The sequence below is a fragment of the Globicephala melas genome, chromosome 1 (genome assembly GCF_963455315.2).
Source record: "Globicephala melas chromosome 1, mGloMel1.2, whole genome shotgun sequence".
In the NCBI taxonomy this organism is placed as follows: Eukaryota; Metazoa; Chordata; class Mammalia; order Artiodactyla; family Delphinidae; genus Globicephala; species Globicephala melas.
Genome location: NC_083314.1, coordinates 1,281,534 through 1,296,640, shown reverse-complemented (window position 1 = coordinate 1,296,640; position 15,107 = coordinate 1,281,534). Strand labels below are relative to the sequence as shown.

Genomic DNA, 15,107 nt, shown 5'->3' with positions numbered 1-15,107 from the left:
TCTGTTGAGGCAAGTCTGATCCCAGAAAAGGGTGACCGCCAAGGCAGGTTGACCCAGGTCCCTGTCCCCATCCTGCAGCTGTCACAGCCCTTGACTCGTGGTGAGTGACTTCAACTCTCCCAACCTCCGTCTCCTCATGTGTCAATGAATCTGAGATAACAGGTACCCCTTAGGTTTTGGTGAGAACGTAATGATGTGATTCTGGTAAGGCATGTTATTAAGTCGTGACTAAGAGTCCGGGCTCTAACAGACCAGCTGAGTTCAGTCCTGGCCCCTCTTTCACTAACCGTGTGACCATGGAAAGGTGTTAACCTCTCTGTGCCTCACTGTTCCCATCTGTGAAATGGGAGTGGTTGTGGTCCCTCTCTCATGGGGTGTCGTGAAGGTTAGATGAGCTAATTCAGGTGCAGAGAGCAGTGCCTAGAGTGGAGTGAGTGCTGCGGCCGCTGGTCTTCAGTGGGGCCCAGCTCCAGGCTCTGCCCTGCTCGTGTCCAGGCTGGGTCCCTGCGTGGTGAGTGGGGACCGGGTGGAATCGTGGTTCTCTCTCTCCAGAGACCACGCCTCCCGCCCAGGCCCTGCTGTGGCCACAACTAAGCCAGCCCCGCCCACTGCCACCCCAAGGAGCCCTGTGACAGAGCCCCCTGGCCGTCACCACTCAGGGCTCCGTTGCACGGGGGTAGGCTAGGTCTGGCCCTGCCAGGAAGCAGAACGGACTGGACATCCTCCCGGAGGGCTTTGGGTGGGGCAGGGGCCCTTTCCCAGAGGGCCCTCCTCCCACGGGCTCTCTGCACCAGGCGTTTGCTCTGAGTCAGGCCTGGCTTTGCAGGGCAGGGTGGGGGCCCCAGCGTGCTGGGCCCCAGGTCAATATTTGGGGGGCGGAACCGAGCACTGCCTTTGCAACTCGGGGCCAGGATCTCCCAGGGCTGAGAGGAAGCAGAGGGGGGAGGCCACGCTACAGACTCAGGCCGGCCGCAGTGACCTGTGCGTCAGGGAAGGGGGCGTGTGTGTGGCTGCCAGGCGTGAGACCCAAGCCAGGCTCTGTGCCTGGCCCAGCCCCGCCGGGCTCTCCAGCTGCGTGTTGTGTGTGTGTGTGTTTGTGTCTGGGTGTGTGTGTGTGTCTGGGTGTGTCTGCGCCTGAGAGTTTCCGTGTTTCTAGGAGCTGTTTTCTTTGAGCACGTCCACCTCTCCGCCCACTGAGCTGTTTGCAGCAAGGACCCAGGCAGACTGCTCTTCCCCCAGCACATCTCGGGTTGCTGGTCCTTCAGGGGCTGGCGGCTGCGTGGCCGGGAGCCAGACCCCAGCCCAGGGGCCCCTGGTGCTGCACTTTGCTCCCAGCTTCTGGCATTTATGGTGGATAATGCACTGGGAGCAGAGGGCAGAACAGGGACTCACAGGCAGCTGGAGGGCTCTTCACACAGCCCAGCCTCTCCTGGGGCCAGTGCCGGGCGGCCAAAAAGCCAAGGGCCGGGCCGGGGACCAGCTGCTTCCTCGTAGGCATATCTCAGGAGTCACACGACACTGCCCGGAAAAGCCTCTCTGGCCCAGACGTTGGTCTCTGCTCCACGGGAGCCGCTGCCCTCCGTGTGTGTGGAGGGGTGCCCCCAGGCCCCCCATTCCACCCCAGCAGACTTGCACCCCTCACCGGGCTTTGACCCAGATGTCAGCGGGATGGAGAAAGGACCTGACCTGGAGGACAGACAACTGACTGCCACACCTTGGGACAGAATCAGTCCTGGGGGACATGGTCCGTCAGGAGTGTGAAGGAAAGACAGTCAGGGAGGGTGGATGCAGGTGGACAGGGCTGGCCCAGGACCCGATGGGAGAGCCCAGGGCAGGCGTGAACAAGGAGCTGCCTGGTGGCCGGGGTGGAACTGCAGGGCATCCCCCTGGCTGGGCCAGGACACTGACCTGACTGCTCACCCCGAGGGTCAGGCACACCAGGGCACCCGGGAGAGGGGAGCCGGGGGAACGGCCCCGTGAGAGCAGCAGGGCCAGGGGCTGGGAATGGAGGGGCCCCCTGACAGCCGCAGGTCAGGCTGGGCTGAGCTGAGCACCCTGGCGGTCAGGCTGTGCTGTGTGGTGTCACCGGACCAGATGGCAGGGGGACCAGGAGGACCTGAGCAGGTGGCCCTCCATGCTGCCCCGAGCTGCTGCCTGAAGCCCAGCACAGCCTCCCTCACAGGCTCCCTGCCTTCCCCCTCCCCCAGGTGTTTACAGCCAGAGCTGCAGAAGTGAGCAGGACACTGGTTTTAATGGAGAGGCTGTGATGCCCGCGGGCGCTTGACATACAGAGTGGAGGGTGCATGCCTCCTCGAGGCCTGGTTGCCCCACAGCGGCTGGAGCCCCAGGGAGCCCACCCGCCAGCCAGGCGACGTCTTCAGACGCTGCCATTCCTCCCCTCTGTGTCTGTTAATCCCAGTCCCGCCGGAAGGCGCTCAGGCTGGAGGGGAGACGTGGGAGCAGGGGACGCGCTCTGCAGTGCAGGGGGGTATGCTGAGAGGCCGGCGGGCGGGGCTGCAGGAAGGAGCAGGCAGGGCACCCGGAGCACAGTTTGGCCAGCTGCCTGCGGGACAGAGAGGCAGCAGCCCTCAGTTCCCAGCCCTTCTCACCCCGGCACCCAGGCTGGACTGCTGTCCACAGGAGCTCCTACGAGCCTCAGCTCTCCCCACCCTCCTCCCCACGGGGCTCCTCGCACCTGTCCGCCTGGGCATCCTCCCACGCGTGGCTAATCCCCACCTCTGAGCTCTGGTTGCACCATCAGCCCCTGACACGCCCTCCTGCACCCGCAACCCCATCACATCCTCGGAGAGCTTGCCCCTCCAGGAGGCTTCTCAGACGGACAGGGCTGTCGGACAGACCCTGCCCTGTTGCGTGTGCCCTCCGCACGCCCACAGAGGGCTTCACGTGTCCTAACGTTCTGCTTTCTCCAGCAGCTTCCTCGGAGAGTGGGTGGCCTTGTCTCCTCTGAATGGAAGCCCCCCGACCAGTGCTGGGCACTTTGCAGGATTCCCCAGGAGGCAGTTAAAAGTGCTTTAGACTTTTGGAAAGTCAGAGCTGGAAGGGCCCGGGGGTCATGGAATCCAGGGGTTCTAAGCTCTGGCATCAGAGTCACCCAGGGGCTGATCCCACCCCAGAGGCTCGGATCCAGCAGGCCTGGGAGGGGCCAGATCATCTGCGCCCCAGGTGATACACCTGGGGGATCACGGAGCTGACGCAACCCCATGCTGCAGGTGAGGGAGTGAAGGGCCCCGAAGCAGGAAGGATGTGCCTACGGTCTCGGGGGACCAGGACTGAGCCACCTCAGGGCTCCTCTTCCCCGCCCACCCTGCCCAGCCCGCCAGCCGCCGTCCTGGCGTCCCTGCGGCCCTGTCAGCTGGGGCCTGGGAGCGGGGAGCTGGCTCCGCCTACCTCTACTGGGAGGTCGGGGACTTAGCAGCGTCGAACATCTTCTTGCGGCCCTCCATCCCGGACATGGCCTCCACGTTCTTCCTCCAGTCGCCCACCTCCACGGGCCGCTCCTGTGGGCGGCCACACAGGGGACACCTAGCACCAGGCCCTCCCCGCGTGGGAGCGGCTGGGTGATGGGAAGTCAGCCTCCCCTAAGAGGGGGAACATCCCAGCCCTCCTCCCAGAACAGGGGTCCTGGAACGTGCTGCCAGCTGGCGGGGCTCATGTGGGGGGTGCAGGGCTGGCCGAGGCCGCGTCGGGTGAGGTCGGGGGCTCACCTTCTCCGTGTCCTCCTTTTTCACAGACTTGAGGTTGGCGCGCAGGTCCATGGACACCTTGTGCTTGGAGCCCAGCAGGGCGCGCAGCATGGCGTCGGCCGAGACGCGGACGCGCCGCAGGGGGGGGCGCTTGAACTTCCCGCGCAGGTCCAGCACCTTGAGCTTCAGGTCCTTGATCTGCGGGGAGGGGGCAGCTCAGGGCTCTGGGCCCCAGCCAGGCCCCACTTCTCCAGGCTCCAGGCCAGGCCCTCGGGGACGCCCAGACCCACTATCTGTCACCTTGCAAACAGCCACCTTCGTTCTATCCTATTCAATTGGTACAGGGGTGAGTGGGACTCCGAGAGGGAACTAGGTTAGCCGTGGCGGCCATGCCGGGAAGAGACAGAAGTGTCATTCGGAAGCCCTGTTTGCAGTGGGACGGGCCACTTCCTCTTATTCCCGCTTCTAACCAGTCCCTTCCCAGTGAGCCTTCAGAGCAGGTCATTGAGGGCACAGCCCTGCTCCAGCAGGATGGATAAACCCCATGTCCGAGCCCCCTGGGGGATTTCCAGGGTGCAACCTCAGGAGGAAATTCTGGGGGGATCCCTGAACCCACAGACCGTCATTCCTGCTGGGGAGGAGTGGGAAGGAGGGAAGTGGCTCTAGTCCCTCCCCACCCCTCTGCTGGAACAGGCGCCCACTCCAGCAGCAGGAGCCCTGCCCTCCGCATTCTGCCCACCGCACCAGAGCTGGGTCTGGGTGGAGCTGACGCCCCGCGCCCCATGCCGGGGGAGTGCTGAGTGACTGGAGTGAGGGTCCGAGGCCAGGCCCATCCCAGGTCCACTTGCTGTGTGACCTGGGCCGAGTTTCTCAGCCTCTCTGAACCTGTGTCCTCATCTGTCAGGTGCAGATAAAAGCACCCACTTCCTCCACAGGCGTGCAGGGAGGATCAAAGGGACAATGCAAATGAAAGCCATTTGCAAGGTAAGGTGTTATTTAACAGGCTGTGATTATTTGTGTGGGTGAATAAAAGGGGTGGCTTCTCTTCCACTGAAGAGCCCACCTTATAGGCTGGATGAAGTCTGTGCTTTTTATCTGTGTGAAAAGCATCATCTTCTCTCTGCCCAACTCCAGCCCTGGGGGATGGAGTGCAGGGACCAGAGCTTCCTAAGTGCCACTCCCCAGACCCGGCAGTGGGAGGGGGACCTGGTCCACAACTGCCACGTCAGTGCCCACCTGACACCCCCAGACGTCACCCGCCACCCACCTGACCTGCACTGGCTGTGCCCACCTTCTCACACACCACCCTGTCCCAGCCAGCCAGCCTGCTCCAGCTGTGCCCCTGCCACCCCCCAGCCCCGGCTCACCTCCCTGGTGTTGCCACCCCCCAGCCCCGGCTCACCTCCCTGGTGTTGCCACCCCGCAGCCCCGGCTCACCTCCCTGGTGTTGTGCAGGCATTTGGCCTCGATGTCATATCTCTCCTCATCCACCACCTCCACCTTGGCGTGCAGGTCCCGGCACAGGTCCTGGGGAAGCAGGGGAGTCAGGAAGGGAGATGAGGGAGCCGCTCAGCCCCCAGCCCCCCTTTTCCACCTCCCAGCCGGGTGCCCGGCCCCTCCTCCACCACGGCAAGACCTGAGCTGTGGAAGGGGCTGATAGACCCCTTCGCTCTGAATGGAAGTCCTTTCCAAATGTATTTATCACTAAAAAGTTTTCTTATGATAAAAAGAATGTAAGTTAATTGTAGAAATTTTGAAAATTATATATTAAGCAAAAATAATAAAATAAGGGGACTTCCCTAGCGGTCCAGTGATTAAGACTCTGTGCTCCCAATACAGGGGACATGGGTTCAATGGAACTAAGACCCCGCATGCCGCACGGTGCAGCCTAAACAAACAAAAAAATACTAATAATAATAAAATAGGAATAATTAGTGATAATAATTATTATTATTTAATTAATAATAAAATAGGAATTATTACCACCAGGCAGTAATAACATAGGTTACCGCCTGGAGGTAACCGTCGGTGACATGTTGGTCTACAAATGGTGGGACTTCCCTGGTGGTCCAGTGGGTAAGACTCGGAGCTCCCAATGCAGGGGGCCTGGGTTCCATCCCTGGTCGGGGAGCTAGATCCCACATGCATGCCACAACTAAGAAGTCCGCGTGCCACAACTAAGACCTGGCACAGACAAAATAATTAAATAAATGTCTTTTTAAAAAAATGGTCCCTGACTTACGATGGCTCAGCTTATGATCTTTTTTGCCTTTATGATGGTGAGAAAGCAATACAAATTCAGTAGAAACCATCCTTGGAATTTTGAATTTTAATCCTGCCCAGGCTAGTGATGTTCGGTGCTGGGCAGTGCAGCCCCAGCTCCCAGGCAGCCCCACGCTCGTGAGGGTGGCCACCCACACACGTAAAACCATTATGTACCAGACAACCATCTGCTTTTTCATCGTCAGTAAATTACATGAGATATTCAACTCTTTATTGTAAAATAGGCTTTTCTGTTAGCTGATTTCGCCCAACTTTCAGCTACCGTGAGTGGGGTCCTCACACGGTTAAGCTGGGCCAGGTGAGCTGTGATGTGCGCTGGGTGAGGCGTAGACAGTGCACTTTGGACCTACGACAGTTTCACCTGACGATGGGTTTCTTGGGACTTAACCTCATGGTAAGTCAAAGGAGATCTGTATCTCCTTCCGGGCCCTTCACTCTGCAGTCACTGGTGTTTAAACTCTTATCAATGTTACGGGCAGGTCTGGAGAAGTGGGCCCTCCCAAGCGTTGGCCAGCTCTCCGCTCTGCACCGTCACGCTGCTCCGATACGCGACCTGGCCCCTGCTCAGCCCCCCCACCCCACCCCCCGCAAGCAAGACCCTCCTCCCTGCTGAGGCTCCCTTCCCGCTCGTAAAATGGGACCCAACGCCCCACCCCAGCCCGCCCCCGCCCCACGGGGTTGTGAAGACTAATGAGAGAGCTTGGGGCCAAGCCAGTCTGAGCCCCTGCCGCGGGGCTGCGCGCCGCTTCGGGAGCCCCTCTCCCATGCCCACCTGCAGGGCGCTGAGCGACAGGCCTCGGGTCTGCAGCGCGGGGATGCGCTCGGCCAGGTAGCGACTCTTCTCGGCCTCCCGCGCCTCGTGCTCTTGCTCCCAGCACTCCTTGGCCTTGGCCAGCATCAGGCTCTGCGCAGGACACGCCCGGTGAGCGCGGCCCCGGCCCCCCACGGCAGCGGGGCCTGAAGGGGAGGCGGGCCCCCGACCGCCAGCCCGGCCCCGGACGAGGCCCCGCCCAGGCAGCCGCCAAGAGTGGGAGTGTGTGCGCGGCCACGTGACGCCAAAGCCCGGGGGACCACACACCAGCACCCGCGTTCTTGGACCCCGGACCGGACCGTACTGTCCTTCAATCTTCCTCTTACCATTTCTCTTTTTTTTGGGCCCCAGAGTTCCTAAGAAAGAATCTCTTACCAAAATAAAGCAAGCCCTCTGCCCCCACCAAGGTCCCACCCTGAACATGGCCCCGCCTCCTGCCAAGCCCTGGGAAGGTGCCAGGACCAGAATTCCAGGTTCCCACCCTCTGACCACAGGCTCTGGGCTCTGGCCAGACTCCCTCTGCCGCGTCCTCCTCCATCCCCTCTCCTCCTCCTTCCCCTCCTCCTCCTTCCCCTCCTCCTCCATCCCCTCCTCCTCCATCCCCTCTCCTCCTCCATCCCCTCTCCTCCTCCATCCCCTCTCCTCCTCCATCCCCTCTCCTCCTCCATCCCCTCCTCCTCCATCCCCTCCTCCTCCATCCCCTCCTCCTCCATCCCCTCCTCCTCCATCCCCTCCTCCTCCATCTCCTCCTCCTCCTTCCCCTCCTCCTCCATCCCCTCTCATCCTCCATCCCCTCCTCCATCCCCTCTCGTCCTCCATCCCCTCTTCCTCCTTCCCCCCCCGTCCTCCATCCCCTCCTCCTCCAACCCCTCTCATCCTCCATCCCCTCCTCCTCCATCCCCTCTCGTCCTCCATCCCCTCCTCCTCCATCCCCTCTCGTCCTCCATCCCTTCTCCTCATCCCCCACCTCCTCCCCACTCTGGTCTCCCTCCTCTTTGACCTCCCATGACCCTCCCCCCGAGAGGTGCACTGCACCCCTCTACCTCCCCGGACACCTCCCCAGAGCCAGGACCCTGCTCACCTTCAGCAGGAGTTTGCGGGAGGCAGTAATCTTGGGTTTTCTCTGAGGAGAAAGAGGAGGAGAGATGGGTGAGGTGGAGGCTATAGAACCAGAAATCTGGACCAGGCCGGGATGAGCGCCAGCCTGTCACCATCCTAACCCAGAATCCTCACCTCAGGGTCCCTTAAAAGCTCATCTTGTGATTGCACCCCTCAGATTCAGAGACTCAGCTCCCTGACCGAGGGGCTGAATCCTGCAAGACACTGCGTGGATCACAGGGTCTGGGCACCCCCTTCCTCATCTGTGAGTCAGGATGCTGAGACCCACCTTACCCGGTCCACAGAGGGACTACAGACAGAATGAGATGGTGGGTGAGCACCGACTTCGAACAGCGTGCCGGAGGCACGCGGCCTGGCGCGCTGGGGCAACGTTGTGTCACCAGAGGAGTAAGCCCTGAGTTCCCTCAGTAAAGACGCTCCATCTCTTTAGACGTCAAAACTCTTCTTGATGTCAACACAATCCATGTAAATTGCTCTCAGTTATGCAGACAATATTTTCTCTTCTTATTAAACATGCTTGACATCTCTTGCTGACTAGATACGTCCTAATAGGTCTTGGCCCCGTGGCAGCGTCCCCCAGGGAAGCGAGAGGGGTCTGCTCCATCCCTAACTCCGAGGGCTCCTGTCTCCTCCTGGACACAGGCGGTCAGTTCTCGAGCTACTGGTGAACGCCCCCCATCCCCCACCTGCAGCTACTCTGCGGAGCCCCGGCCACAGCTTGGGTTTGCTATTCTTGTGCGTAAAGAAGAAGCAATCGGCTTTGAGCCGTCCCTGTGGGAGAAAACGAAGGGGCTCTCGTGCCTGGAACCTGCTTCTAATCCAGCTATTCAGGGTGCTCTGTCTTTTCCTCTCCGAAAGCCAACGGTTTTGCTGTGTGTCCGGTCCGCGTGGTTGCGAGGGAATGGCCTGTTGCTATGTGCCTCACCAGCCGCGGTTTACACTGTCATGCACCCACGGAGATGTCTCACCATCTCCCCACCAACCGGGGGAGATTTTGGCCACCTCGTTGCCCATCAGTCACCAGGGACTCACTTTCATATGAGCCTCAGTGAAACTTAGAGATTCACACGACTATGGAAAAACAGAATCTCTGCCGAGTGTCCCCTCCATCCGTGCTGCTGACTCCCAGCCTGCCAGTCCTGAGTCCACAGCTGCCCAGCTGCAGTCCCCACCCCGGGCGAGGCGGGACGCAGGCTGTGTGTGTCCTCAGCAGTCTAAACAGACCTGGGCTGCATCGGGGGCAGGGCTAAGACCCGAGAGGAGGGCAAGAATCCTGTTGCTCCTCCCTCCGTGTCCGGTGGTGGGCGGGGCTGGAATAACCCACGGATGATTCCCTCCCACCTTTCCAATGTCGATCTGCAAGGACAGGACGGCCCCCCAGAGCTGGACGCGCTCTCAGACCCGGTGAGGGAGAACTGCTCGGTGGTCAGCATGGGTGCAGAGTCGCACCGCCTCTGTCTGGTCCCAGCCCCAGGACCACCTTCCAGGGACGTGATGCACTGGGGCGCCCCCTCCCTGGACCTTGAGGAGCCCCAAGTCCAGAATCTTCCCCCAAGGTTTATATTCTCCAGGGAATTTGCTCAGCCGCTGAGCACCCCTCCCCAGACCTTGACCCAAGCTCTCTCTCCTCAAATGCCCACCCTACCGCCACCTGTCTAACGTCCGCCAGGACAGAGACACCCCCAGTCTTACTCACCTCGCTGCAGGCATCCATAACAGGAAGGCCAGGGTGGGCGGGGGGCGGGGGGGGGAGAGCAGAAGACAGAGTGAGTGTGAACAGTGCATAAGCATCCGTGCGACAGCAGACCGTGTGGACAGGCTGGGGGAGGGGCGCGGTGACAGCACACCAGAAAGAAAGCAGACAGACGTCGTGCAGGGGGGCCAGTTCGAGCACACGCAGAATAGAACAGAAACCCTCAGGCCCTGTGAGCTACTGGGGGCCCTTTTGGGAGACACGAGCCACTGTACACTGGGGAGGATGGAACCCTCAAGGTGGGGTCCCAGGCTGTGAAAACTTCCTTCCCGGGCGAGTAGGTACCTCCCCAAAGCTTGTTCATCTACTGGGTAACGTTAAATCATGGCCTGGGGCTTGTGATCCATCCATTTGATCAGTGCAAACAAACTCTGAGACACAGGCCAAGAGGGTCTTCCAGCAACAAACTGAGAGCCAGTTCTGCCCAAAGCCTGGGAGGACACGTGGACCCTGGGGACCCCGGCTCTCGGGACTGTGCCTGTTTTAGGATCTGGTCTCCCGGGGAACTGCTTCAGGGACCGAACAGATGGTCTGAAATCTGCAGCAACAGCGCATGCCTTCCTGGGCCCTGGGGCGGGGAGGTGGGCCCCGGGGCGGGGTCAGGGGGGCGGGGAGGTGGGCCCCGGGGCGGGGCGGGGGGGGGCGGGGAGGGGGGAGGCAATACTACTTACACTTCCGGCATGGCGGCGGTGGGGCGGCACCTGGGGCAGAAGGAACCATGGATGAGGGAGAGTTACAGTTCCTGCCCTCACCCCGACCTGGCTGGGCCGTGGGGCTGTGTCAGCCGCCCAGCCTGGGAAAGAAGGTCCGATAACAGAAAGGAGAAATCAGACGTATCGCCTTCCAGTGGGTCAGGATGGGGTAAATACTTGTCCGTTTACTCTTTTCTCTCCATTCATTTACTCACTCATTCACAGGGGAGAGAAACCTTACAAAGGCAAAGAAACAAGATGAGGATCAAAAGTGGTTCTGCTGGGCAGGTGCGTAGGACCAGGATCTGCAGACTACAGCTCACAGGCCAGGACTGGACTGTTCGCTTAAAAGACGGTAAAGCAAAGAAGACTATGGACAGAACCTTATGTAACCTGCAAAGCCTAAACTATTTCCTAGCTGGCCCTTTCCGGAAAACATTTGCCGACACCTGTGGGGAACAGAATGGGATACACAGAAAACGCGTTTGGAGTTGGGGGGGTGGGTGCTCGCTCACGGGGCCTCGAATGACAGGGTGAGGCAGGCTGTCCTGTGGACAGTGGGTGGTCATGAAGGTCTGAGAGGGCAGGGTCTGGAACAGTGAGTGCAGGCCACAGGAAGCCACCACACGGCACACCGCCAGGGGGCGCCATTCACGGGGATGGTGATGGGCTGGGACAGGTCCGTGAGGGGCCCTGAGGGGGGTCAGGCCAGGAGTCAGGGCAAAACCCCGTGTCCCACTCTGATCTTCACCCTAACCCTCCCCGGGCCAGCTTTTCCCTCTGCAAAATCAGGGGTTAGAGAACTTGTTTTCCATTTAATATTTGGTCCTGAACCGTTTGTTCAAAGCAAGTCCAATCAATAGAGCGACTGGCCCTGGTGGAAGGGGCGTTAGCCCAGGACCCCATGCCCCTCCGTGAGGTCCTGCGCCCGTGGAGCACAGTATGAAGCCCCCTGACCTGTGTGACCCTGGGACCCCTTTTAGTCCGAGAGTCTGGGGCTCAGACGGAGGAGGAGGTCCTCGAGCCGTAGCGGGGGATGCTCCACAGCCAGGCCTGACCACCCTCTGGCCCGGGCTGGACAGCATTCCAGTGCAGGGGGTGGGCACTGTGCCAACGACACGGGGAGGGAGGGGCACGGCTGGGGTGGGAGCCGGTGTGCGGGCAGGGGTTGGGAGCCCGAGCTGGGTTATGAAGTGAAGGATCAGGGAGGGGGTGGAGCCAGGGGAGAGCTGAGCACAGGGCCAGGGGTTTGGATCTGGTCCAGAGCCTGGTGTGGGTAGGGGCAGGCTGACCCTGAAGGACACGTGCAAAGTGGCCACCATCACCTCCTCCAGAGCCGCCTCCGCCTCTGCCTCGACGCCACCCTTTCCCCTCCTGCTGGGAAGCCTGGGTGGGGCTCAGCCACCCCGCCTGAATCTCCCATCCGAAAGCCTTAACCACGCCCCATCTGCCGCTGCCTCGGGGGTGGGGGGAGGGCGAGGCCCGGTGGAGGGAGTGTGACCCAGAGCTTCAGCTGTCACCCTGGGGCACAGAGGGGAGTAGAAACAGTCCACACATTCCCGAGATGCTTGGCTGCAATTAGATTTTATCGCCAGCTGTTTATTCTAGGGCCGCACTCCTCTGAAGACACCGAGGAGGTCCAGAGAGGAAGGGCAGCTGGGGAAGAGCCCTCCCCACCCCCAGCCCCCGCAGCACGGTCCCCGGGGCACAGATCTCACTGCGGAGGGACGTGCTCGTCCTCGGTCGGGGGCGGGGCTGGGGGGTGGGGGGTGGGGCCTCCGGCCGTGTCCATGCCCCCTAGACAGCCGCTACCTGTCCAGCCAGGCCAGGCGTCCTGCCGAGCTCCGGGCCCGCCCCCGGCCCGCCCGCTGACAATCACCAGGCCAAGGGGTCCCAGCCTTGCGCTGACACCCACCAGACGGGACCCCTCGACAGGTCCCCTGGAAGACAAGCAGAGACAAGATAAGAACTCAGGATGGAGTGGGCAGCTCAGAGGGTGGGAGAGCCGCGCTCCCGGCCCCCAACAGCAAGAGGGAGATAACGGGACCCACAGTGGGAGGTGGGGGTCCCTGGGCTGCCCTCCCCCAGGCCCCATGGGTGGGACAGGCCAGCCAGGCCGTGAGACCGAGACTGAGGCTGTGTGTGGGCCTGTGTGTGTAAGCGTGAGTGTGTACGTGACTGTGTGTGAGCAGGGATGTAAGCGTGTGTACGTGACTGCGTGTGAGCAGGGATGTAAGCGTGAGTGTGTACATGACTGCGTGTGAGCAGGGATGTAAGCGTGTGTACGTGACTGCGTGTGAGCAGGGATGTGAGTGTGTACGTGACTGCGTGTGAGCAGGGATGTGAGTGTGTACGTGACTGCGTGTCAGCAGGGATGTAAGCGTGAGTGTGTACGTGACTGCGTGTGAGCAGGGAAGGGACCACAAATTGCTACTCAGGCTTGTGTTCCTCCGCCTGCTCGCCCGCACCCCCATCTTGGACCTCAGTTCAAGGGCATCCCGGTCCTCCCTGACTGACTGCTGACAAGGCTTGTGCTCCCAAGGCTGCAGTTGTGGACCCCCCAGCGCCCTGAGCTCTGAACAGGAAAGCCCGCCCACAGCTGCTGGGGACAGTCTCCCGGCCCCGCCCCCCGTTAGAGAGCCCACCCCGCCCGACACCCTCCCCCTCCACCGCCCCACCCCCGCCTCGGGTCCTCACTGATGTGCTCACAGGCTCTCGAGCTCCCATCCCAGTGCGGTCCCCCCTGCCTTCCCCCAAGAGCCCCCCTTCTGCGCCAGAGCCAGGAGGCTGGCTGGCGCTCTGCCCGCACCTGCTCTGCCCACTGTGCAGACAGCAAAGGGCGCCAAGCGAGTTGTCAAAGACAAAGAACAAAGAGGCAGGACTTGGTCGGTGGCGCGGGCGTATGTGCAGCCTTCCAGCCCCCGAGTCCTGCCCCTGCTCCCTCCTTCTCCTCTGACCCGGGCGTCGCCCCCTGCACTGCTCACCAAGCTCCCCCTCAACTTCCAAATGCAGCCCCTCTGCCCCCTCTGGTCCCCAACGCGCCCCTCTCCCTCCTGGGACGGCTGGGCTGCGGTGTGAAAACGATCCTCGAGGCTCTGCCGGGGGCTCCCTGGGCAGCCTGCAAAATCCTGTTCACGGCTCCGAACGGGCAGGGGCCTCACCTCCAGCCACAGTCTTGCAGGGCAGAGGCCGCCCTACGGGACTGAATGCTGTGGGACTGTCTTAGGACCGTCCACCAACAAACCCAGTGGCACAGGCAAGACCATCTTCTTCGCCATCCGAGCCCTCACTTGCTCCTGAGTCCGGAGCCCCAGCTCCACTGCCCGGGCGGTGGACACTCACCTTCCTGGGTCTCCGGGGGTGAGATGGTCTCGCCTTGCGGTTGACTGCAGACTGTAGGGGGCAAGTGGAGGGGAAGCTATGAAAACTACGGCCCACAGCAACTGGCGGGTAAAAATAGAACAGACGCAGCCCCTCCCGCCTCCCCGCCCACCACACACACACCTCACGAAGGGGACATGGCAGCATGCACAGCAGCCGGCGGGCTTGAAGACACACGTGTGCCCGGCTCAGGAGGGCACGGCGCCTCTGCACACAGCGGCCACCACCTAGGAGATGGCAGCCCCGGAAAAGGGGACTGGATAGCAGACTGGATGGGGCTCCCAGCAGGGATGGCGCCAGGGCACCGGGAGGCCCGGGGGAAGGGGGGCCGGCTCGCTGGCCCTGCATCTCTCGCAAGGGAATGCGGGAACCAGGCCCCACAGCCCAGGCTCCAAGAGGGCAAAAGGCTTGACATTCGGGCATCTTCTGAGGCTCTGGTACACGTGCGCCAGGGAGACGCCTGGACCTGGGGGTGACGTAAACAGTGCTGAGGGGGTCCAGTGAGGGTCCTGGGGCTGAGCTGACCTTCAAGCTCGTGGCGTCTGAGGGTCCGCAGATGCTCTGCACCCTCTCCTGGTGGGTTTCCCCGGTTCCAAACGGCGCCCCGCACCCCATGCCTGGAACTTGGTGAAACTAACTCCCTCTGTCCCCTGACCCACCCTCTGTCACCAGCCACATGCCAACAGCATCCGGGGGGCTGGTGTGCAGGGGCCGCACCTGTTCACTGGCTATTTTTAGGATGAGGGATGAACACCTAATACCCACCCTATGGTCAGAGGAAGACAATGCCTGCTATGTTAATCCAGCCGCTATTATTGTTGGTCATCTCATGGGCCGGGAGCCCAGGCTGGGACAGGACAGGCAGGACGCTGACCCCTCTCGGAGGCCAGGAAAGGCCTTGTCAGCAGCAAGAGGCTGGGGAGCTCTAGCCAAGTGTCAGGCTGGTGGGAACAGAGCTCGTGGACAGGGCTGTCCTCAGGGGACATACCCAAGTGCCAGGGAGGGGTAGAGGCGCCTGCCTCTGGGCCAGCAGAAGTTGCTGTGATTTGGCGTTGGTCAGGTCACCTTTGGGAAGCCTCCATGCAAGAAGGCTGCCAGGGAGGGGGAACGGGCTCTGGGAGGTTCTATGGGGGGCGGGGGGTGCTGGGGGGCGGTACAGGATCCCAGGCGGAGGGGCTGGGATGGAAACCGGAGGAGCAGCTGGGGATCAGAGAAGGAATCAGGGGGCTGGGGATGAGTCTGTGGGAGTTAATTGCATTGGTTTACTAGGTTTATAACGTTTGCAATAACTTTCCTACAAAACCTTAATATGTGCAAAACCAAAATGAATCTTCTGCGTGGAGTATCCCGCTCTTTGAAAAGGA

At 61.4% G+C, this 15,107-nt stretch overlaps 1 protein-coding gene across 1 annotated transcript; it reads right to left on the bottom strand.

The window, feature by feature from the left end:
* Nucleotides 1–2,232: 2,232 nt before the first annotated feature.
* On the bottom strand, nucleotides 2,233–7,918 carry TNNI1 (troponin I1, slow skeletal type). The gene is made up of 6 exons (XM_060284990.1): nucleotides 7,880–7,918; nucleotides 6,760–6,891; nucleotides 5,142–5,231; nucleotides 3,726–3,902; nucleotides 3,409–3,518; nucleotides 2,233–2,563 (listed from the first exon to the last, which is right to left on the bottom strand). Exons 2-5 carry the CDS (start codon nucleotides 6,883–6,885, stop codon nucleotides 3,411–3,413), a joined length of 501 nt encoding a protein of 166 aa, XP_060140973.1. The 5' UTR covers nucleotides 6,886–6,891; nucleotides 7,880–7,918; the 3' UTR covers nucleotides 2,233–2,563; nucleotides 3,409–3,410.
* Between the last annotated feature and the right edge of the window lie 7,189 nt (nucleotides 7,919–15,107).